General features: G+C 61.3%; 1 protein-coding gene across 1 annotated transcript; it reads right to left on the bottom strand.

The window, feature by feature from the left end:
- Positions 1–11,966: 11,966 nt before the first annotated feature.
- PCK1 (phosphoenolpyruvate carboxykinase 1) lies at positions 11,967–17,313 on the bottom strand. Its single transcript, XM_028524066.2, has 10 exons — positions 17,260–17,313; positions 16,796–17,060; positions 16,123–16,304; positions 15,513–15,716; positions 14,992–15,179; positions 14,490–14,652; positions 13,847–14,071; positions 13,626–13,757; positions 13,152–13,247; positions 11,967–12,931 (listed from the first exon to the last, which is right to left on the bottom strand). The coding sequence occupies exons 2-10, from the start codon at positions 17,017–17,019 to the stop codon at positions 12,477–12,479; spliced, it is 1,869 nt and encodes a 622-aa protein (XP_028379867.1). The 5' UTR covers positions 17,020–17,060; positions 17,260–17,313; the 3' UTR covers positions 11,967–12,476.
- Between the last annotated feature and the right edge of the window lie 5,047 nt (positions 17,314–22,360).

The raw sequence follows: 22,360 nt of genomic DNA, 5'->3' as shown, positions 1-22,360 counted from the left end.
CAGGGCGGGGGGTGGAGGCACCGAGAGCTGAGGTGACTCTCCCAAGGTCACACAGCGCGGCAGGGGCTGCCTGACGCCGGGGCCCACTGCCGCCGGCTCCAGCTTTGCTCTGCACCCCTTCCGGGTGCACTGTGGCATCGGGGTTCAGAGGAGGCACCCCTCGTTGGAAATGAGGTGCAGGGCCTGAGGAGTCTCCTGGCCACTCTGAACCTCAGTCTCCTCCTCTGCAGGATGAGAACGGTGGACCCACTCCCAGCCGGGACATTGGCTGCGCTGCCTATGAAGAGGCGCCTAGAGCCCAGAGCCCCACGCACAGAGCAGGGCCTTGGGGAGCTCTCAGCAAGCACCCCCTCTCCTTCCCCGATGCCCTGTGTGTCAGGAGCTGGGGGGCTGAGGAGTCCAAAAACCAGCAGCCCAGTTCTGGGGGAGAAGGGACCTTGGAAGGAGGTGAAAGGGGAGGCGGAGGCCAAGGCCGGGGCGCCAGCTTGCCTACTGGGCATTCCCTGGAAGGGGCGGAGGCGGCGGGCCGAAGCTCACTGGGGGAAAAGCCGTGGCTTCTGGGAACAGAGCCTCCCGGCGCTCGGCCTCTGTGGCTCAGGCTCCGGCCCCTGGACTTTCCACCTTGGCACCGGCCCCGGGACCACGCTGGCGGTATTTGCCCTGGGCGGGGGCCAAGTGTGTGAATGAATGTGTGTCAGGGCACGGGGTGAGGGGCAGCAGGCCAGCGCCAGCGCGCTCCGGCCTCTGGCGTCCTGGGTGTAGGCCTCCTCCTGGGGCTCCCCCCCCCTCTGTCTCCACGCTCCTTCGCTGTGTGCCCACGGGCTGAAACACCCGTGGATGGATGACCCCGAGCCCACGGCCCCCCTCCTCTGGGGGTGTCCACCCGGGGTGGAGACAAGGGTGGCAATGCAAGCTCCCACCCCTGTGAGCGCCGAGAGCTCCCTCCCCCGCTGCCTCGTCCGTGGAGGGAGAGGGGACACAGCTGACTCCCGAGCCCCAGCACCGAGAGGGGGAGTAAAGAGATGGCTGACGCCTGGCATTCAGTAGTGGGAGCTCCGCGCAGGGTGGGGACCTGGGTGGGCGGATGGGTGAAGGGGTGGGCGGGTGGATGAACGGGTGCGGGGGCAGGTACCCAGCTGGGGAAATGGAGGCAGAGGGACAGGCGACTAGCGACCGTGCACGCATCTGCCACCTGTTCGTTGACCCCTCCGTCCCTCCGTCCGTCTGTCCGTCCACCCGTGTACCCCTGCACGCGCAGGCACACGCGTGTGGCCAGGCAGCTAGAGAGCGGGGTGGACCGTGGGACGACGGAGAGGTGCACGGGCAGATGAACGCATGAATGGGCCCGTAGACCACGGGTGGGTGGGTGGATGCCCCTGCGGACAGCTCGATGAACGGACAGATGGAGGGCGAGGTGGCTGAGGCCTCAGACCAGACGCTACATGGCTTCCCTCCTGAAGGTGGCAGACAGCAATTGCTTCGGCCCCTGCGGGGCACCGCGGACATTAACGCGGCCACAGGGGGCCGGAACACTGCACCTTCGCAAGCTGCCGGCCACTGACTCACAGCAGCTCTCCGCCTCCTCGCAAACCTGGGGGGGAGGGGGGCGCAGCGTGACATTTGAGATTGCCTCGCAGCAATCACCGGCTCGGCCTTTAGCAGCGCAGGGCGCTGGGGCGCTCGCCGGCTGGCATTCCCCTCGGGAGGTGTTTGCAGACACCCCGAGGGCAGGAAGGGACCTGCTCTCCCGGGGCGTGCGGGGGCGTCGTGCCCTGAAAAATTGGGGGCCCCTCCCCCCGGCTGCCTTGCCACCTTCTCTCTCTGCAGCAGGCCCAGCTATTACCTCCATCACCCTTCGCTGGTGGGGGGGGGGGGGGTTAATTGACAATGTGGCGGCGAAGGAGGGTTGGAGAACTGGAGTTTCCCTGGCAACCAAGTTTCTCAACACAAGATGCTCTGGGTTTTAAAAGCCACTTCTCATCGAATTTCTCCCCCGAACATTAGCTCAGAACTTTCCCGACGCTGACGTTTTCAGCACACACAGCAGCAGGCTAGTTCTTTCGTCTGACACCCCAGATTTGTCCCCTGAAAGACCCTGGACGTCGTTTGGTTTCCTCTGCCATCTTGTCCCCGGCCCATCCGCCGGGACCGCAGTGACCACTGGGGAACTGCCGGGGACATTTGTCAGCTGTGGTCGGCCTCAGCTCCCGTGCCCCTGACCCCAGCCTGCTGTCTGGACTCCACCCTGCCTGCCTGGAGACCCTGGGCCAGCCAGCCAGTCTGGGCCTGTCCTCACTGTCAGCTCTGGGCCCCTCCCGACCGGCTGAGGAGGACCGTGCCCACCTGCACCCCCAAAACAGAGGGCATACACTTCCAGGACCTGCTCTTTGGCGGAGTTGGGTGCTTCCATCACCCACCAGCTCCCCGTCTCCCTGGGCCCACAGCATGGGTCCCAGCTGAGTTATCTGGCCTGACTTTCAGTAACTGTGTCCGCAAGGTTGGGGGGCAGCTCCCTTCTCTGTCCGTCGTCCACACCCTCGATGCTGACCGAGCCACACCCCCTTCCGTGGAGCCTTCAACTATCTGCCTATCACCTGCCCTCCACCCCCCACCCCCCGCCAGACACGCTCCACCCTCGCCCCACCCCACTCCTGCTCACCTGGAGTTCCTACACTTTGCCCTTTAGATCTGGCTTTCCGAAGGTGATATCATTTCATGAGCGCGCTCCAATGCCGCTTCCTCTGAAAACGCCTCCTGACCCCCCCCACCCCCGTCCTCTGAACCCCCGCAGCTCCCTGTCTATGCCTCGGGGACACCCAGGTTTCTGCTCTGGCCGGCATCGCTGTCACGCTGTCCCAGAGGCCCGAGGGATGGGGGTGGGGGGAAGGTCAGGCCGAGCTCCTCCACCCTCTGGCTCTCAGTGCGGGGTGGGGGCTGCACGACCTGGGTGAGGGGAGGGAAGGGTGTATGGAGGGCGGGTGTCAAGTTGACAGCTGACTGCGCCCTGGAACGGCAGATGGGCCCCCGAGTGCTGGTGGGATGGCGGTCCTTTGGACAGACGGGCCTATGGATGGAGAGTGAGGGGGGGCACGGACGGCGGGAGGGGCCAGGAGTGGGGGCCCAAATGGAAGGGCAAAGGCTAGAGCGATGGGTGGAAGGAGGGGAGGCGGGGGAGGAAGGAAAGAAGGAAAGAAGGAAGCACGGGAGGGAAGCATCCAGCTGCCCAGGCAGAAGGACAACGTCTGGGGCAGGGGCGGGCCAGGAGGCTGATGGCCCCGGAATTCTCCATGGGACAGGGGAGGACATGTGGATTCTCACCCACAGGAAGTACCGCTCCCCGTAACCAGAGGCTCAAGGTTTTCCGTGGCCCGAGGAGAGAGACCAGGCGCCTGTGGGACCCGGGCATTAGAAGGACTGTCCTGGTCAGCTCCTCTGAGCACGTGGGCCAACCCGAAGCGCCAGGCAGTCGGGGGGTGCTCAGTGACTATTCATTGGAAAGTGGCGGATTGATCTTGGGGAGCTGCCACCCAAGGGAGCGTGGCCGGCTGGAACCGCACCCCATTCACGTGCCAGAGCGTGCTTGCTCTTTCTCACGCTCTCTCTCTCTCTCTCCCTCTCTCTCTCTCCCTCTCCCTCCCTCTTCCTCTCTCCCTCTCCCTCTCTCTCTCTCCCTCCCTCTCATTCTCTCTCTCTCTCCCTCTCCCTCTCTTTCTCTCTCTCCCTTTCATTCTCTCTCTCTCTCCCTCTCTCTCTCTCTCCCTCCCCCCCTTTCTCTCTCTCCCCCCCTCTCTCCCTCTGTCTCTCTCTCCCCCTCTCTCTCCCTCTCTCTCTCTCTGCAGCAGGAAAGCTCCATCCTGCTGCACCTGCCCCCTCCATGTGTGTGCGTTGACTGGAACCCACACATTGGAGGGGCCCCGGAGCACCGGCCTCCCTACCGGAGCCAACACCCCTGCTACAAGGAGGTGTGGCCTCCTCTCACCCATCTGGGCTCGGAACGTGAAGGGCACGAGGCTGGCTCAAGGCAGCCCAGGGCAACTTGAGCTGTGACCCGTCCCCGGGAGTCAACTCATCGGTGAAGCCAGGGAGACCGCAGACAGAGGACCCGTCCCCACACACAGAGTGGATGGGAGGAGGCTGGGGGGCCAGAGGTGTCCTCTGCACCAGGTTAGGGGGCCGTGGGGACACAGTCCCTTTCTGGCAGGCGTGGACCACAGACACACTCAGGGGCCGCAGGGAGGTGCCCTGAGCCTGCACCCAGCCTGTGAGCTCCCTCTGGCTTCCGGGTGCAGAGTCTCCCCTGGGTGGCTAGGAGCGGTGGCGTGCACAACCCCAGGGGGCACCCTTTGCCCGGACGGTGGGAAAGGGGGGTGCGTTTCAAATCTTCATCGTGTGTGGGGGGCGGGGGCGGGGCTCTGTTTCCCGAGGGTACACCTGAAAGACACACAGAACTCCCTGGCACAACGCCCTGAACTTGCACTGTTCATGACACTCTTCATTCACCTCCTCCGTCGGACCCCTCCCCGTGAGAGTGCAGGGGCAGGAACCAAGGAGGCCGGTGACCTCACTGCTACCTCACCTCAGAGCCATTCCCTGAGGGTCATCGGCCCGAAACGAGCCCTCCACAAATGACCATTGCCGGGGAGGAAAGATGGAGGACATCGGGCGGGCCGGGCTCAGTCCTTCCTCGCAGAGGTGTGGGGCTCCTGCCCGAGGAAAAGGAGAGGAAGGGCGTCTGGACTGTCCATCCCCTCGTCTCCGAGACCAGCCACAGCTGCGAGGGGGTGCCCTCCCGTCCCCTTGCACCCGCAGCCCGTAGGAAAAAAATAAAAAGAAAACGCCAGTGTGGTATGCCTGACTGAGTCCCTACCTCTCCGGCCCACAGCTCCCTCCAACTTATGTTTCATTTCCTTGGGTCTGATGATCCACTTAATTCAAAATGCAAATTTCGTGCCCTGTGGGCCGATGGCCCGGAGCTCCGCTTCACAGGGCAGCAAGCAGCTGCCGCACCGAGTGAGTCACCGGGCCTCTGGCGTTCAGCTCTCTGCTCCTCACAGTGGCAATGGCCTCCCAGAGGCCTCTGGTGGGTGCAGCCTGAGTGCCCACCAAGGCCAGACCTGAGTTCGCCTCTGAGGGCAGAGTGTTCTATTAACCAGGGCTGGGGGCTGGGGCGGGTGGGCCAGGAGGTTAATGGCAACCCCAGGGGCCATGCTGAGCCCAGCTGGGCCAGACCGGTCTGTCTCAGGGGCAGTCTTGGGCAGCCCCAGACAGCCTGTGCCTGCTCCCCTGATGCAGGAGCCTTGGCCCTGGCGGGGCAGAGAACTTCACCACCGGCCAGGGGGGAGCTGTCTTCACCCAGCCCTGAAACGTAACCTTGAACCCTCCAGGGTCCGGCCTTGGAATGGCAGCCAGTGTCTTCCGGAGGCTGGCTTCTCTGTGGCCGAGGTGGTCCTGGAGCTGCCCCTGGGCCACAGAACAGGCCCCTCTGTCTCCCCAGGGGAAGTGAAGGGCTGCTCACTGCCCCCTGGGTATCCCATTGCTGGAGCTCCCCGTGCCCCTGAGGACAAAACAAGCAGCGGGGTAGGAGGGACCAAGGGGCAGGGGACCTGCAGTGTGCCCGAGAGTTTGAGCGCCCCGTTCCCCACCTCCCTTCCCAGGGTTGGGGGATCCTGGCTTTAGGAGAATTCGGGGGGCATATGTGTCATCCGGTGGAATGAAGAACGGGGGGCGTCCAGGGGGTGGGACGGCAGCCATGCTGAGGAGGTCCGGGTGAACCCTTGGGGTTGGAGCGTACCCCTGGCCCTGGAAGTCAGCCCCGGGCCCCCTGAACCATCACGATCCCCACATCTGCGCCGGCCTCTTTAAGTCCCAATTCTAAGCCCCACCCCACCGCCAAGAACCACACGGCCCAGACCTCAGGGCAGGTGAGAGGTGAGGGGACTTCTGTGGGGCCAGGCCAGGCTCTCCGGTACAGCTGGGGAAACTGAGGCTCAGGGAAGAAGGGCCTGTCCCCTGGCCACGCCAGGGGTCTAGCTGCTGTGGCGGGCACTCATTTCACAACCCAGCACCCATTCCTCAGGCTTCCACCACTTAAGTGAGCGCCCTGCGCGCTGGAGCCCCGGGGTCCAGACCCTCCAGCACCTGGTGACGTGAGCCCGACCCTCCCTCCCTGCACGGGCCTGTGTGAGTTTCCTGATGCACTGTCAGGGCTGGGGCAGGGGTCCTGGCCTCCTGCCCCTGGGGTCCTCCCCTCATGCTGGAGACGGGCTTGGACATCAGCCCCCGGGGCCTCAATGCCAGTGAGCTGCCTGCAGCCTGGGATGTGGGGCCTCTGGGTGTCTCAGTGCTGCCACCTGCTGGCCTCTGGCCGTTGCAGGCGTCTGTGCTCCACCTGTTTGATCTCTGGGGCTCCAGGATCACTCACAGATGGTCCCCGGCCTTGACGCTGAACCCCACAAGGAGAAAGCCTGTCCCTTTCCCCTGAGGCTCCCTGGTTCTCTTGGGGACAGCATCTCAGCGGGCTGCCTCTGCCCCAACGTCTCCCTCTTTCCTGGTCACCTCTGTCTCTCTCTCTTTTTAAAAATAGTGTTCCTTGATTTTAAAGAGAGGGGAAGGGGAGAGAGAGAGGGACATCAGTGTGAGCGAGAAGCACCGATCAGTGGCCTGCCACACGCACCCCAACCAGACCGGACGGGCCGGGGATGGAGCCCGCCACCTTTGGGGGCATGGGGCGCAATGCCCCAACCAACCAACCAACCAAGTGAGCCCCCCGCCCCCGCCAGGGCTGGACAAGCCACTCTTTTTGGACAAGGTGGATGCAGGCTTCGAACTCAGAGCCTTCGGCAAACAGCTGGCTTCTAACGCACATGCAGACACAATCCTGTCTTCACTGTATTTATTCTCTCCCAAAACGACTTTTATGGCGCTGTAACTCCCGTGCCGTAAATCCACCCACTTCCAGGGTACAACTCGGTGGTTTTTCACATCATCACAGGACTGAGCGGCCGCGGCCACAGTCTAGTTTTAGAACATTTTCATCACCCCCAGAAGAAATCCTCTTCCCGTGAGCAGTCATGGCCCGGTGCCACCACCACCCCTGACCTCTGGCAACCTTCTGTCTCTGTGGCTTGGCCAACACGTGGCCTCTGGTGTCTGGGTGAGCGCGGTGTTTGTGTGGTCACCTTAGAAGGAAGGCTGGCTTTTCACTCATGAATGGGTGGAATGCAGTGCTTCCCTCTCAGGCAAATCTCTTTCAGTCCACCCTGATTGCCTTCTGCCTCGGGGAACTGACTATTTGCCCGGGTTACCGGTTATCCACGGGAGCTGGGAAGTGCACCCGGCATCCGGGAAGCACAGGGTGGATTCCGTCCCAGGGGCTGGGGGTCCCTTTGGGGCTGGTCCTCTGATCTGGGGGACTCCTCCTCTCCTTCCTCTCTCCAAAGCCCCCCCGAGCCCCCGCCCTCCCTCCTCTCTGGCTGGTCTCAAAACCCCCACGGTGGGGACAGGAGATGCGGCCACGCGTCGTCTTTGCAAACACACCGCCAGGGCCTCTAATTAACAAATTCGGAGGGACAGCTGCGGTCCCAGCTTCTTTTCCCCGTCGTTTTGTCCGGAAGCGTAATCGACAACGAGTTTAATTATGCAATTAAAGTCATTTTCCTGGGCCGAACAAATATTTACAGCGTACTCCGCCGCAAATTGCTTCGCCTGGAGACAGGTTCTACCACTGGGGCTGGCACGCCGGGCTGATGCATGCATTCATACCCACCCCCCCCCCCCGCCCCCAGTACCAGGCGGCCACACTGGGCGAGCAGGTGGCAGGCCAGAGGGCCCCCGAGAAAGAGTGTCCCTGTGGGGACGTGGCAGGTGTTGGCCAGACAGACATGCTCTTGCTCCCGCCGCCTGGCTTCGGAGAACTGGTGACGCCCGCCGGCGGCCCCAAGCCCCAGCTCTGCCGCGTCAGAGCTACCTCTGGGCCCTGCCGGCCCCGCGGGGGCCCAGCTCAGTCACGGTCAGAGCCGCATCCATCCCACACACACGCCTGCCGTCTTCCTGTCGTCCGGGCGATGGCCGGGAGCCGTCCTGAAGGAGAGCGTGGGTGGAACCTCTCTCCCAGGCCCCCCAGGGCTCCGCTTCCCGTGGGAGCCGGGGCGGGAAAACTCCAGGCGGAACTTCAGAACTGCAGAAGAAGCCGCTCTCTTTTCCTCCTTCTGAATCCCGCCTCCCTCTCAGGCCCTGTCTCACCCCTCGGGGGGGGGGGGGGGGGGCGGGGGGGGGACCGACCCAGGTTCCTGGGTGTGGGGCGGGGCTGCTGACTCGGGTTTCTCCACTCACAGGCCCTCTCTCTCCCTGCCAAGCTCTGCGTGTGCGGCCAAGCTCTGGGTGGGGTGGGGGGGCTGGTGAGACATCAGGCACTGGGGTGGGGTGGACAGGAGCGACCCATTGGAGACGACCCAGGGCTGGGTTCAGAGCCCCGCCGCTGTGCGGGGAGGTCTGGGGGTCCCGGGAAAGGACCTGGGATGCAAAGTGGACAAGGCAGGGTGGCAGGGGGCAGGGGCAGCGGGGCATCCAGCAGCGGGGTCGGGGGGTGATTTCAGTTTCTCCCCTCCAGCCCCGACCCCCTGTTGAATGTTAGCCCTGAGTGGAGTGGGGGGCTGGTCCTCTCCCCGCCTTGCTCTGGGTGGCTGTGCCTGGCCTCTGGGGCCAGGGCGGGCTGGGCTTACACCTTCTCAGTCCCAACCAGCCACACACACACACACGCACACGCACACACAGCCCTGCACACAGCAGGGGGCTCTGAGGCTTGGCTGCACCTGGAAAGCCGGCAGGGTCCCCGCCCAAACAGTCGAGCCTGCCCGGACCCATCCAGGCTCCCTGCTCAGAGGTGCTCCAGCATCCCACCCCATCTCCCTGGCCTGCTGAGCTCGGGGACCAGCCGCCCCCGGAGAGAAGCAAGGTGATGCCTGGCAGGAGGCAGGGCTTGGGGTCAGCCTGACCTCTGGCCCCGCTCCCCGTGGCTCAGGCTGCTGGTGAACCAGGGCTGGCAGCAGGACCTCTCTGGGCGGGGCCTCCTCAGTGCACAGTGGGGGCGACCTCAGCTTCCGGGGGCTCTCCTGCGGAGGGCCCACCATCGGCCTGAGCAGGGTGGGCCCTGTGTCCCGGAGGGTGGGCTTGCCCCCTTCCCTCGGCCAGCACCCCTGGCACTGCATGGCCCCTGGCGGGGGGCATCATGTACAGGTCTGGACAAAGTGGTGGAAACACACACGACCTTCCTGGGATCAGCAGTGAAACCCAGGGTGGCCGTGCGAGGCAGACGCCCGCCCCTGAGCCAGGGCTGGTCCCCGGTGGGCCAGCTGCTTGGGGGGCCTCGGGGTCCCTGTCCATAAATGTGGCACCATCACATCCCTTCTGAAGATCCGGAGAAAAATAAATGGGAACCACTGTCCCCATGGGCCCCCGCTGTGGTCAAGGTCCCTTACACACCTCCCCTCCCTGAGTATCTGCACCGGCCCTCCTGAGACAGGGCGGTTACTGTGCACCGCTGGGGGCGCTGAGGCTCGGGGTCTGTGCAATCGCTGAGCGCTTAGCCCCGCTGGAAGAGGGGTCTGTGCCGGTGGGGACATTTCATTTCATCCTCCTCTGACCCCGGCAGGGACACGGTTGCCCCATGGCACAGGTTGGAGTGTCACTCCAGGTGACGCTGCTGGCCAGAGGCAGCATGGGACGTGTCCAAGGCCGCCCGTGTTTACCACCGCTCTCCCTGCCCCCGCGGAGTGCAAGAGGGCGGGAGGGAGGGAGACGTGGCCGGCCCTTTCCCTCAGATGCCCTCACTGGTGCCTCGTTACTGCCACTGGTGACAGACAGCGACCTGGCAGCCGAGGTCACCGCTGGGGCTCAGGGCCCCTGGCAGGGTCAGGTCAGGGGGCCTCCAGGGCCCGTGCCCTGTGGTCTTAAAGCCCCAGAAGGCGCACCCCAGTGGGGGCCCACCCGCCCGCCAAGCTCCCCGATACCCCCAGTGAGTGCAGGGCGGGCTTGCTGCCCTGGCTCGGGGTTCACCGTGTGCGGGCCCAGTCTGCCCTTTCACCCCGGCAGGGCTCCAGGAGGCCGCGGGGGTCAGGGGCAGCTGCTGTGCTGGACATCGAATTCCCATGAAAAACGTCATCCCGGGGTTGATTTGGGGCCTCGAGGGGAGGGCTGACCAGAAATCAGGACACTGGGTTTCCGTTCTGCCAGCGGTGAGCCACTCCCCCTCCTGGGGGCCTCAGGGCAGCCTCCTGCCAACCAACCAACCAACGGGCACCGGGGAAAATGCAGCAGGGTCCTGAGAGGGGTCTCACATGTGCCCGGGGGGCCGGGACTGGGAGTTGGAGGGAACACTCAGCTGGCTGGCTGGGGGAAACTGAGTCAGGGACCAATCAATGACAGCTGTTGAGGCAACTGTTGAGCCCTTCTGGTCCCTTGAAAACTCTTATTCTATGTAAGACGCCTCCTCTAGGCTGTCCTCCAGGCTTCCAGGGACTGGCACAACGTGGTCGTATGCAAGGCTGATGGGTGAGTGGGTGACGCTGGGCGGGGGCCTGAGGAATTCCAAAATGACCAGTGTTGCCTGGAAAGGAATGAAACCAGCCAAGAGCCAGACTAGGGCGCTGGGCCCGAGGCGTGGGTTTTAACTGTGGTGCCCAGACTGTGCCCCGGACGCCCCTCGTAGGGGCCCAAGGAACCACCTCCGAAGCCACTGGACCGTGGAGAAACCGGAGCCGGGTGGCCTGGGCCCCCCCACCCCCGCCCCTGCTCAGCCTCAAGTGGGCTGCCCTCTGTTCCGTGTCCCGTGGACGTTCGGTCCCCGAGTCAGAGGGCATGCCACGCCAGGCTCGCACGGAGACACAACAAGTCAGTGTGAAAGCCACTGATTTAAAGGAACAGCACTTCATTGCCTCAGTGCCTCCCCGCCGCCCTGCCCCCACCCAGGTCCCGGCCTCAGAACGCGACTCCGGCAGGAGAGCGGGTCTGCTCTTGGCTCCCTAAAGGGCAAGAAAACTCTGGCCGCTGTTTGCCAGCCCTGGGGACAGTCCTGGCCTCGGTTTCCCCATCGATAAAAGGTGGGTGGTCAGGGCTTCTCTGTCCACGTGCAGCTGTTGCGGGGTGCAAGGCTGTTCAGGGGGTCGGCCGAGTCTGTGAGAGGAACGCCGGGGCGTCCGATCACCCTGGAGAGGAGTGAGGCCACTCGCACCCGAGCCTGGGCCCAGAAAGGGGGTGACCTGAGCAAGTCACGCTTCTCCGGGTCGAGTGTGTGGCTAGTTCGGGCGCCCCCATCGGCACCCAGACCTGCTCTCTGTGGGAGCAGAGCGGCCAGGCGAGGCTTCAGGCTGATGCCAGGGGCAGCCCCCAGCGAGCCCCCTGTCCACCGTCGACGCCAGGCCTCGGAGACCCCCCCAGCTTCCCCTTCTGAAGGACAGTGCTCTCTCCGCCCTCCCCCCTGGGCAGAAGAGCCTCATCCCTCAGGAGACTGTGCAGGCAAAAGCCTGTGACACTGGCCACAGTCTCAGCCTTGCTGAGGCCAATTCCCAGACTCGGGTTTGGGTCCAGAAGCACATTTTGACCTTCCCCATTCCAGGCACACGAGACCCCCCTGTAAAGGTCCCTGGGCCCTGATGAGTGGTTAAGTCAGGAAAGCCACCAGGTGGTGCCAGGTGCCCTCTGGGTGGCGCTCTCTGGTCAGGCATCCTCGTCAGACCCCCTTCTCCTCCCTCCATCCCCCCTTCACCCCTGACCTCCCCCCATTCTTTTCGGGGGGTTTGAATCACGTCGTGTCTCCTCCAGGAGCCCCCTCTCCTTGGTGGGCCGAGTTTTCAAAAACCAAGCGAACAAATCCGTCTTTCTATAAAAGTTTATTTTGTGATTTTCTAAGAAGTGATAAAGGGGGAAAATTGAAATTATGCCAAGGTAAGAAACAATGGTGTACAAAAAAATAATTTAAACACACGTATTAATAATAAAGCGACATTTCCAGCAACAACTAGTAGGTCACCGTGCCCGAGATTTTTCCAAAGGTATTAAATATGTGTTAGATATGGATACACACACCCAATACACAAACACTCCGCACACACACACATGCACACACACTCCTATATACAGCTCAAGTCCTCTTTGTTCTGTGCCTCGCTGCTAACTGATACAACTACCGTGAAAAATGGTGAAATGCCTGCGTGCCCTTCAGATTGAACCAACGTGCACGGGATCGTGAATTTCGGAGACATGCTAAGTAAGATTCCCGCCCCAATCTCGCGCGCTGCTAGCCTGTACCCTTGCAGTCTCGTCTGAACGATTAAAGCGTGCCCGTCGGATCTGCTCAGCGGGGTGGTCACTGCGGGGTGGCAGACGGCGCCCCCTCAGGGGACCCCGCTCTCTCCGGCTCCCAGCCCACCCCCCGGGTCGGAATGGGAGCACTCCGGCGGGCAGAGGGGCTCTGCGCCCGATCACATCTGGCTGACCCTCTGCTTCAGGGCCAGGATCTCCCTCTCGATTTCGTAGGGCAGGTCGGAGTTCACTTGCTCCTCCAGGTACCTCCGGACGTCTTCCGCCTCCTTCTCCCAGAACTCCTTGGAGACGTGGAAGAGCTCCTTCACATTGACGTCTCCCAGGCCCTTCAGGTTCAGGGCACCCTCCTTGGGGACGTAGCCGATGGGCGTGAGCTCGGCGCCGCCCTCCCCGTTGACCCGGTTGAACATCCACTCCAGCACCCGGGCGTTCTCTCCGAAGCCGGGCCACAGGAACTTGCCTTCCCGGTCCTTCCGGAACCAGTTGACGTGGAAGATCTTGGGCAGCTTGGCCGCGGGGCGCTGGGCCATGCTGAGCCAGTGGGCCAGGTACCGGCCGAAGTTGTAGCCGAAGAAGGGGCGCATGGCGAAGGGGTCATGCATGATGACTTTGCCTGTCAACAGAGAGGGGGCGCTGTTGGTGAGTGACACTCTCAGGGGACAGCGTGGACGCGGTTATTGTGGACACGAGCATGCTTGGCTTCCTGTCTCTCTCTGCACGGATGGAGAGAGGGAGACACCGACACAGACAGACAGAGGGACGCAGAGACAGAGACAGACAGAGCGCACACCCGTCACCGTCCCTCGTGGTCTCAGACTCCGACTGGGATTTACCTTTGTGCTCGGCAGCCGCCGTGGCCTCGGATCGCATGGCCGCCCCCACAAACACTCCATGCTGCCAGTTGAGAGCTTCGTAGACGAGAGGGACACCTTAGCAGGAGAGAAGAAGCGTCCTTAAAGGCTCTGACCCTCAGACCCTTCCGTCGGCGATGCCAGCTCACAAAGCGGGAAGACCGCAGAACGGCATCACCCTGATCCCCGAGCATCCTGCATTCTCAGACCCCAGGGCGGGGAGCCGCCAGCCACGCCCCCAGGCCATGAGGCCGGAAGGAAAACAGATGAGGCTACACAGGATCAAGGATCCAGCGAGGCTCTGGGTGGCCCCAAGGGGAGCTTGTGCAATACACCTGAGCTCGCCCATCGTGCCAGATGCTCGGAAAGCAAGCTCATTCTCTGGCACCCTCTGGCAAGACCGTGGAAAAGGATCAATGTCACAGACCCTCCCGGCCTGGGTCAAGGGGGGCTCACCAGTAGGTCGGCGCCCTCCGAAGATGATGGCCTCGATGGGCACGCCCTCCGGGTCCTCCCAGGCAGGGTCAATGATGGGGCACTGGCTGGCGGGGGTGCAGAACCTCGAGTTGGGGTGAGCACAGGGTTCCCCTACAACAGGCAGAGAGGAGAGGCCCTGAGTGCCTGGCCCCAACACGGGGCACCCAGGGGCCGGGGCCGCGGGCCTCCGGAGGGCTCACCATCCTCGGGGGTCCACTCCTTGTTCTTCCAGGAGGTGAGCCTGACGCCGGCCGCCAGCGGCTGGTCGATGCCCTCCCAGTAAGCACCCCCGTCGCTGGTCTGGGCCACGTTGGTGAAGATGGTGTTCTTCTGGATGGTCTTGATGGCATTGGGGTTCGTCTTCACCGAGGTCCCAGGAGCGACACCGAAAAACCCGTTCTCTGGGTTGATGGCCCTCAAGTTGCCTAGAAGGTTTTAGACCCGAGAAGCAGAAGTGAGCGCCGAGGAGTCAAGTGCTCTGATACTTTCGTCCCAAATTCTCAAATCTTTTTTTCCCCTCCTCCTTAGACTCTGTCTGTCTTTTCTCATCCCAACAATGTCATTTCCAACTCCTCCTTCCTCATCAGTTTGCCACCAGTGCTACCTTAACCTGGGTATTAGATAAACCAACAGCCACCGAGGGGCCCGTTTCGATCCAGATTTGATATTAAACGGAAGAATGCTTGTGTAAAATACGTATTTCTAAGACTTTGCAAGCCCTGAAATAACGAAATTCAACATCCCAACCGTGTGAACTTAGGGGAACTCGGCACGTTTGAAAAAAAGCCCAGAGTTCCCCGAGATCCAGCTACTGTCAGCCACCGGGGGGCCTCGGAGAGTCACCTTGCTGGTCGAACTTCATCCAGGCGATGTCATCACCCACACACTCTATCTTCCAGCCCGGCAGGCTGGGGTTCATCATGGCCAGGTTGGTCTTCCCGCAGGCGCTGGGGAAGGCGGCTGCGAAGTACTTCTTCTGGCCCTCAGGGTTGGTTATGCCCAGGATCTGCAAGACCGGAGTCCTCCGTGAGCTCTTCCCGCCTTTCCTTCCCACTCAGTGGTCCCTGCCTCAGCCTCAGACTGCGCCTAGAAGCCCCCAAAGCCTGGGTCCCCGACATCTACGTCTTCAGGTAGCCACCCAGATATTCTGGGTGACGCCCACAGGCTCTCTCTCGGTGTGGTTGTGTCTGAAGTCCTTCTAAAGAGGCACCGGTGAGTGTGTTCGTAACTATGGGTGGAGTTTCCAAGTCTGTGCTCTTGGCTGACGGGCTCGGGGATGCCCCAGGCCTTGGGCAGCCCCCGCCCCGCCCCCGCCCCTGCATGCTCGGAGTCCCCCGCATCTCACCAGCATGTGCTCGGCCAGCCACCCCTCCTCCTTGGCCAGCCGGCTGGCGATCCTGAGGGCGAAGCACTTCTTCCCCAGAAGCGAGTTCCCGCCGTACCCGCTCCCGAAGGAGATGATTTCCCGGCGGTCGGGCAGGTGGGCGATGAGCGTCAGCTCCGGGTTGCACGGCCAGTTGTTAACCAGAGGACCTGCCGAGGGAGACACCGGTCACGTCAGCACGGCCTCACGCTGCCGGAGGTCCCCAGGGGGACACGGGCTCGCCGGGGGTGGAGGCTGAGCTCGCTTTTAAAAATTCTAGCTCTGGCCCTGGCTGGCGTAGCTCAGTGGATCGGGTGCCGGCTTCAAACCAAAGCATCGTAGGTTCGATTCCCAGTCAGGGCACATGCCTGGGTGGCAGGCCACGGCCCCCAGCAACTGCACATTGATGTTTCTCTCTCTCTCTCTTTCTCCCTCCCTTCCCTCTCTAAAAATAAATACATAAAAAAAATTTCTAGCTCTGGATGTTGAAACAGTGTACTTACTCTTTAGAGGCAAAGGGCACCCCACGGAGTGGAGGCACTTGATGAACTCCCCGTCCCCCAGCGCTTCCAGGACAGGCGCCCCCATTCTCGTCATGATGCGCATGCTGGCCACCACGTAGGGGGAGTCCGACAGCTCAATGCCGATCTTCGACAGGGGCGAGCCCAGGGGCCCCATGCTGAACGGGATGACATACATGGTGCGACCTGGGGGGCAGTCGGGGAGGGGGACAGATGAGAAAGGACCCTGGACTCACAGCAACAGCACCGTTTTCTACGGGGGACTTCGTGCCCTGCTTGCCACCGCCCCCCCACCCCCCGGGTTACGTGAGTCCATCGGAAAGCCGACAGAGTGCCCAAACAGAAGCGTGTTTATAAATGTGTGATTCGGCTTCCACCGTGCGTGGAAATAGTGTTCAAGTTCCTAGGAGGCAGTGTGTAAATCTAAAACCGGGGTGTACGTTTTCAGGACGTTGCCAATGTCACGTACGGTACGGAACCTAAAGACCTAGGAGGCCGTGCATTTCCCCAACTGTTACAAGTACCACGAGGACAAACATAACAGGAAAAGGCTTGTGGATATTTTGCCCAGTCAAATAAACGTCTTATTTACCTTTCATGCACCCTGGGAATCGGGCGTTGAATGCCTTCTCAAAGTCCTCCTCGGACATCCAGCGACCCAGCTGGCTGGGGCCGCTTTGGGGGATGGGCACTGTGTCTCTTTGTTCCGGGGTGATGATGACCGTCTTGCTTTCAATTCTGGCCACATCCCTGGGGTCCGTGAGAGCCAACCAGCTGCAAGCATCAAAAGCAGACACATAGAGTGGGATTGGAGAGGGGCGTGCAGCCGTTTTGAAGGCACCTGTGTGCTGGGTCCCGTCAGCCGAGCGTCATTCAGGACCACACCTGTTCGCTCATCGTCAGGTCCCTCCCACACCTAGCGGAGGCCGGGCACACTGATGAAGTTCTGCCAACGAGGGCGGCGGCCACACCAGCTGAGACGTGGCCCGGGAAACATTTACTAGGCTGGGAGCTAGCCTGGGAGGACAGGGACGTTCTGACTTCCATGGTTATCCGGGATCTAGTTTGCAAAAAGCGTCTGTCTGTGTACGCTGTCTCGTCGAAGACGTGGGCTCGGCAAATGTGGTTCAATACAAGTCTGTACGGTTCTGGCCACTATACAGTTCCCCGAGGGCCTACAGCCCCTCCTCCCCAGAGATCCCTCCCTCTCCACCAATCCGGCACCGGCGGGGGCGGGGCGGGGGCGGGGCTGCGGGCGCACTCACCAGTCGTCGTACTTCCGCAGCCGCCGGACGGTCCCGGCCTCCTCCATCTGGTGCAGCAGCCGGCGGTTCTCCTCCGCAGAGCCGTCGCAGATGTGGATGTGCTCCGGCTGGCACAGCTGGGCGCTGCTCTCCACGAACTCCCGCACCGCCTGGGGCAGGCTGTCCAGGGTGCCCTGGACCACCTTGGCTGAGCAGTCGAGGCCGTTTTGGATCTGAGGAGGCATTTCTGCAGAGATGGGCTGAGCGTCCCGGGCACCAAGGTTCCCTGCAACAGAAAGCACAGGCGTTCTGGACCTCGCCAAGAACCCACGCCTCCAGCCAGCGCCACGCGCTTTGCTGGGGCCTCACACCTGCAGACGGCGGTGGCTGGAAAGGAAAAAGGTCGTAGCTGGAAGGGAAAAAGGGCGTGGGGTGTGTGTTATCTCTGGGATTTTTAGCAGTGTAAATGCAGAAGCTCGACCTACCTTCCTTCTCTCTGGGCGACCTCGATCAGAGAGCCAAGGCGCGCTTTCTCGGTGGGAAGGCCGCCTCTGGTGTCTGGTGGCAGAACCGCCTGGCTTTATGGGCCCTGGGCAAGAAGGATCCGCCCCCGGCCCCACCCGGGAGGCTCGTCTCTGACGTCAGGGTCAGGCTTCTGGATCGCGGCCAGAGTCGGTGCGCTTTGGCCCGGCTCCCCACAATAAACCCCAGGAGATAATCATTGAACAGCTGGCTGTGAACAAGTTCTGGAGGCCTCTGACCCCGCCACCGGCCACAGCAAGTCCTTACACAACTTCTGATGGACTAAACTTTGCCCCAGCTCCCTGCTGATGCAAAAACCCGGGGCCCTGCCATTGACAGGAGCGGCTCCTGAGTTTCGCATGTGCCCAGGGCCCGAGCTGCCAGCGCGGTGCGTGCGGATGGCAGCCGGCGGGCGGGACAGCACACTGGCAGGTGTCAGCCCCCGGGGAAAGGCCCCAGGGAAAGATGCGCCCAAATGCTGGCGAGTGGGTGGCTTGGTGGCAAAGGCCCGGCCTCACTGGGGGCTCGTGAGCCTCTACTGAGTGTTCACTCTGTGCCCCTCCCCAAACAGAAGGGCAGGGATTTCTGCCTATTTTGTTCCTTTTGGGGAGGTACAGTGTCTGGCACATAGTAGGCACAGCATGACCACAAGGCGAGCGTTGTCCTGAAGTGGCTTTGCGTCAGCTGACGCACAACCGGCCTCTGAGATGGGTCAGACATCTCTAGGTGCAGAAAAAGAAACCGAGGCACAGAGAGGCAGAGCAGGTGCTCCCAGCTCCCTGGCTGGAGGGCGTCAGGGGGAGGGGTAGAGGGCAAGCGAGCTGGGCTCTGGAGCCCTTGCGAGATGCCAGGGCCACTTCTGGAACTTTCCGTGTATTCTCCAAGGAGTTCTGGGCCAGGTACAGTGATTCTGGTGCCAACTCTCACTTTTCATTGCCCTTGAAAGCCTGAGTGTCTGGGGGGGAGAGCAGGGAGGGGCTTGGCCGCCTTGCCAGATCGCCCTTGAGCAACAAGGCCTTTGTAACAGTTCTTTCGAAAAATGTGCTTTGCAAGCCGTCGGCACTGGGGTCCAGCTTGGTGAACCGTGCAGCGGTTGCTGGTGTTCAAGAGAACTGGGTGAAAAGTCAGGAGAAGGAAGCCCGGCCCCCACTCCCCGCTGCCAGTCCAATGGCTCAGGGCCCCCCCCCCCCCCAGCGAGGTTGGGCAGGGACTCGCCCACCCGCCCCCCCGGGGGTGTGCAAGGAGATGAGCCAGTGCCTGTGAGGAGCTGCGGCAGACGGGAGGCCCTGGGACGGGCAGTGTCGGACCCAGGGCCATGCGAGGGCTGTCCTGGAGAGCTGCTTTCTCATGGCAACATTGCACACACGCTACCACCTGCCGCCAGATCTGTCGCTGCCCCCCGACCCCCGGCCTTAGCTCCTGTCTTTAGATTTTCATCCAACCAGTGGAATCTTGCAGTGCCCATACACTGGGAGCTGTCGTTGTGTTTAGTTGTGGATGACTGCCCGTTGAGGTCCCTGGAATCCGTTACCAGTGGCATCGCCAACCACACACAAGTGCGTGCCCCGTTTACATTCAACCCTGATGTAAGCATGCAGCATTGCTGAGGGGCTTGCTTAGTCTGCGACATCAATGAAGTTAGCCCGCCCAGTGCACAGCCGTGAAGACGCAACAGTGCCCTGGCCGGGCGGCCCAGTTGTTTGGAGCGCTGTTCTGTGCACCAGAAGGTTGTGGGTTCAATCCCAGGTCAGGGCGCATAAAGGGGGCAACGGATGGATGTTTCTCTCCCACATCCCTCTCTCTCTCCCCCTCTTCCCCTCTCTTTAAACTCAATAAATACAGCCCTGGTTGGCGTAGCTCAGTGGATTGAGCACGGACTGTGAACCAAAGGGTAGCCGGTTCGAATCCTTGTCAGGGCACATGCCCGGGTTGCAGGCCAGGTCCCCAGTGGGGGACACGTGAGAGGCAACCACACATTGATGTTTCTCTCCCTTTTCCTTTCTAGAAATAAATAAATAAAAATCTTTTAAACAATAATAAAATTCATAAATATATCCTTCCTTAGATAAGGATAAAGAAAAAAGACACATTCATACCAAAGTGTGGTTCATCTCAACAAATGGGTCCAGCGTCTGTTCAGCTGATAAAGCTGTAAGAGGTCTGGTTCCCTCCAGGAGCACACAGGCCGAAAGCCAGAGTGTGAAACCGGAACTCATGAGCAGTTCTAAACCCTAGCTGTGGTTTGTGTCCCGAGCCTTCCAGGAGAGAAGGAGGAGCAAGTTCAATTACAATTAGGCGCAGTGAGTGAGTGAGTCACCATGCACAGTGCTTCCGATTGCCCCAGGGGACCGAGCAGGGAAGAAGGCCGCCTGGGAGCTTGGGTGGGGCCCTGGGAGACCTCAAAGGTGTGGGCAGGTAGGCGTGGGGGTGGAAACGGCTGTGTTCTAGGTACCTGATGGAGAACAGAACCTTGACCTTGCGAGGGCTCTCACAGAGGGTTCTGAGGAGGTGCGTGACAAACACTGAGGTTTCTTGGTAGCCTGGTGGCCAGTGGAAAAGCAGAGATTGGCAGAGGGTGAACAGATGGCCCAAAGACCATCAACGCCGGCGCTTGGAGCTCCCCCAGAGCCAGGGCGGGTGGTCTCCACGCTGCGCGTGAGGGAACTGGAAGGGGTCCACTGAGCCCCAGCATGCGGGGGCGGGGAAGCCGAGCGAGATGCGCTCAGCACCCTGCTCATACTGGATCTCAGACCGAGGAGTTTCAGGGCCCGGACACGTTGGAAACCCACAGTCGTCCTTTCCCTGGGGACAGGAGCCATCTGAGACCCAGAGAGGGTGAGGAGACCACTTTCCCCAGCGAAGGCTCCTACTGTAAGGTCACAGCCTCCCCGCCTCCCCCCACTGCTGACAGAGGGGACCCTATAGGCTCATTCCATCCAGGGAGTGGCCCCCCAAATGCCCCTCGGTTCTAGAATGGGAATCCATAGACCCTTGTCTGATAAAGACAGAGGGGACGGGGGTTTTCCAGGAGGGGATAAGAAACTAACAATGGAAACCCCGTGTCTTGTCCCGAAGCCAAAGATCCGCGTCCAAATCAACTCCAGGTCTCCGCTGCCAGGGAGCCCAGCTGTGGAAATTTCCAGCACTGTTGGGCTGTGCCAGGGATTGGCCAAGGAGTCACCTGCCCCAGCGGTCCCTCGTCCACCCCTGGTGTGTTTGTTAGGGACAAATATTTAGATGTCCCACACCAACGAGGCAGCCTTTATGTGTCCGCAGCCCAGAGGGTATTGTTACAAGACCTGAGTGAGTCGACTTCCCATTTTGGAGCCAGAGAATTATGTAGTCGAAAGGGTCCTTAAAAGATTATGTTAAGCCAGCTGAATGGGTAGGGGGTCTCCTCTGGGGGTGAAGAAAGTTCTGGAACCATTAGACAGAGGTGGTGGTTGCATAACTATGAATGTACTGAATGTCACCGTCTTGCTCACTGCGAAATGCTTCACTTTACGTTACGTGAAGTTCACCGCGATTAAGAGAAAAGAGACCGTGGAGTCCAGCCTGTTATCTTGAAGGTGTGGGAACCATGGCCTGGGGTGGAGGTGGGAGTATTGTGGGAGGGGCTTTTTAAAGCCTGCCCTAGGATGCAGGCAGCTCTCCTGCACCCCCACACCCCCACCAGCCCTCTTCTTAATCTTTATCGCTTCTCTCGATAGCCTCACAATGTCTTAAGACACTAATCTCGGGCTGAATGCAGAGAAGACCATTTACATCATTAGGAGACTTTCCCCAGGGAGGGTCATGATTTGTTGGCTCGTTCTCTCCACAGTGAACAAATAAAATGAAACGAGAGGTAAACCCCACCTCTTGGCGTGTGCTAATAAAACATGAGTCTTGCAGACGTGCGCACAGAAATCATGTCAAATGAATGCTAACAGGTGGGGCTCTGTGTGGCTGCAAAGTGCTGGGTCACCTGTATTCTCGTCCATCTCTGGGATGACCGGCGGAAGAGCGGGCAGAGGGCCAGGTGTCCCCACGCTGGCCCCGCCCAGCACTCGGTGTCCCTGGATGGGTCACTTACGGCCTCGGTTTCCTCATCTCTCTCCCGACACGGCCATTCTGACTCTGAGTGCCCCTGATTTCCAGAGTTCTACAGCGAGCAAGTCCGCTTTCCGAGCGAGTTTTTGTGGCCAACACAGCGAGAACAAATTTGCCACCGAGTTCTGTTCCAGACACACGCTCAGAGGAACGGCGGCAGCCCCAGGCACATGTGGGGCCAGCAGGCCCACTTGCACGGTTCCCAGAAAAACAGTCCACGGTGCTTGTTTTGCAGCGAGAAAATGGACCCACTGCGTGGCACAGTTAATTCTGTTGGAAACAGCAGTCATTGCCGGGAACGGACGGCTCCCTGGTAACGAGGCAAATCCCCCCCTTCCCTGCAAGGTGGAGGCTCAGAACAAAAGACGTCTTTTCTGATCCGGGCTGAGATAATTCCCAAACTCAGAACGTCTAACTCACGCTCTCAGCTCCTCTCCCGGGGCGGGGGCGGGGGCGAGGATTCGCACCCCCGGGACTTGACAGCACCCCCACCCCCTGGCGTGTGAGCCGGCACGTCTCTCCGGGGGCTGGGGCTCCTCACTTGGCTGCAGAACCCTGAGGTATCTCCAAGTTGGGACAGAGTGCAAACAGCCCTTGGAACCAGTGTCCTCACATGCTGGCAGTACGGGAGCAAAGCCCGTCTCCATGCCCCCAGAAAACCCCATCCGTCTGAACAAGGACCCCCGAGTCTGCCAGCCCCTAACAAGCCCCTTGGTTCCCCAAACCAGCCTGCACGGCTTGGAAGAGGCAACCAAACACGATAAATGGTGAAGGGGGAAAGAAACGTTCATTCTGGAGTTTGGGTCGTTTAAAGAAACAGTAAGATGGTTGGGGACCGGCGCTGGGCTGCCAGAGCCCGTGTGGGTGGGGGCGGGGGGCTGTCGTTCTGTTGGCGAGCTGGCATTCCGGGTGGAGGAACAGGCAGCAGGGGTTGAGGGGGCCTCCGCACCCTCAGATGGAGTAGATGCTGGG

The sequence above is a fragment of the Phyllostomus discolor genome, chromosome 9 (assembly GCF_004126475.2).
Source record: "Phyllostomus discolor isolate MPI-MPIP mPhyDis1 chromosome 9, mPhyDis1.pri.v3, whole genome shotgun sequence".
NCBI lineage: Eukaryota > Metazoa > Chordata > Mammalia > Chiroptera > Phyllostomidae > Phyllostomus > Phyllostomus discolor.
The sequence above is the reverse complement of the archived record's forward strand: the minus strand, read 5'-3'. Positions and strand labels throughout refer to the sequence as shown.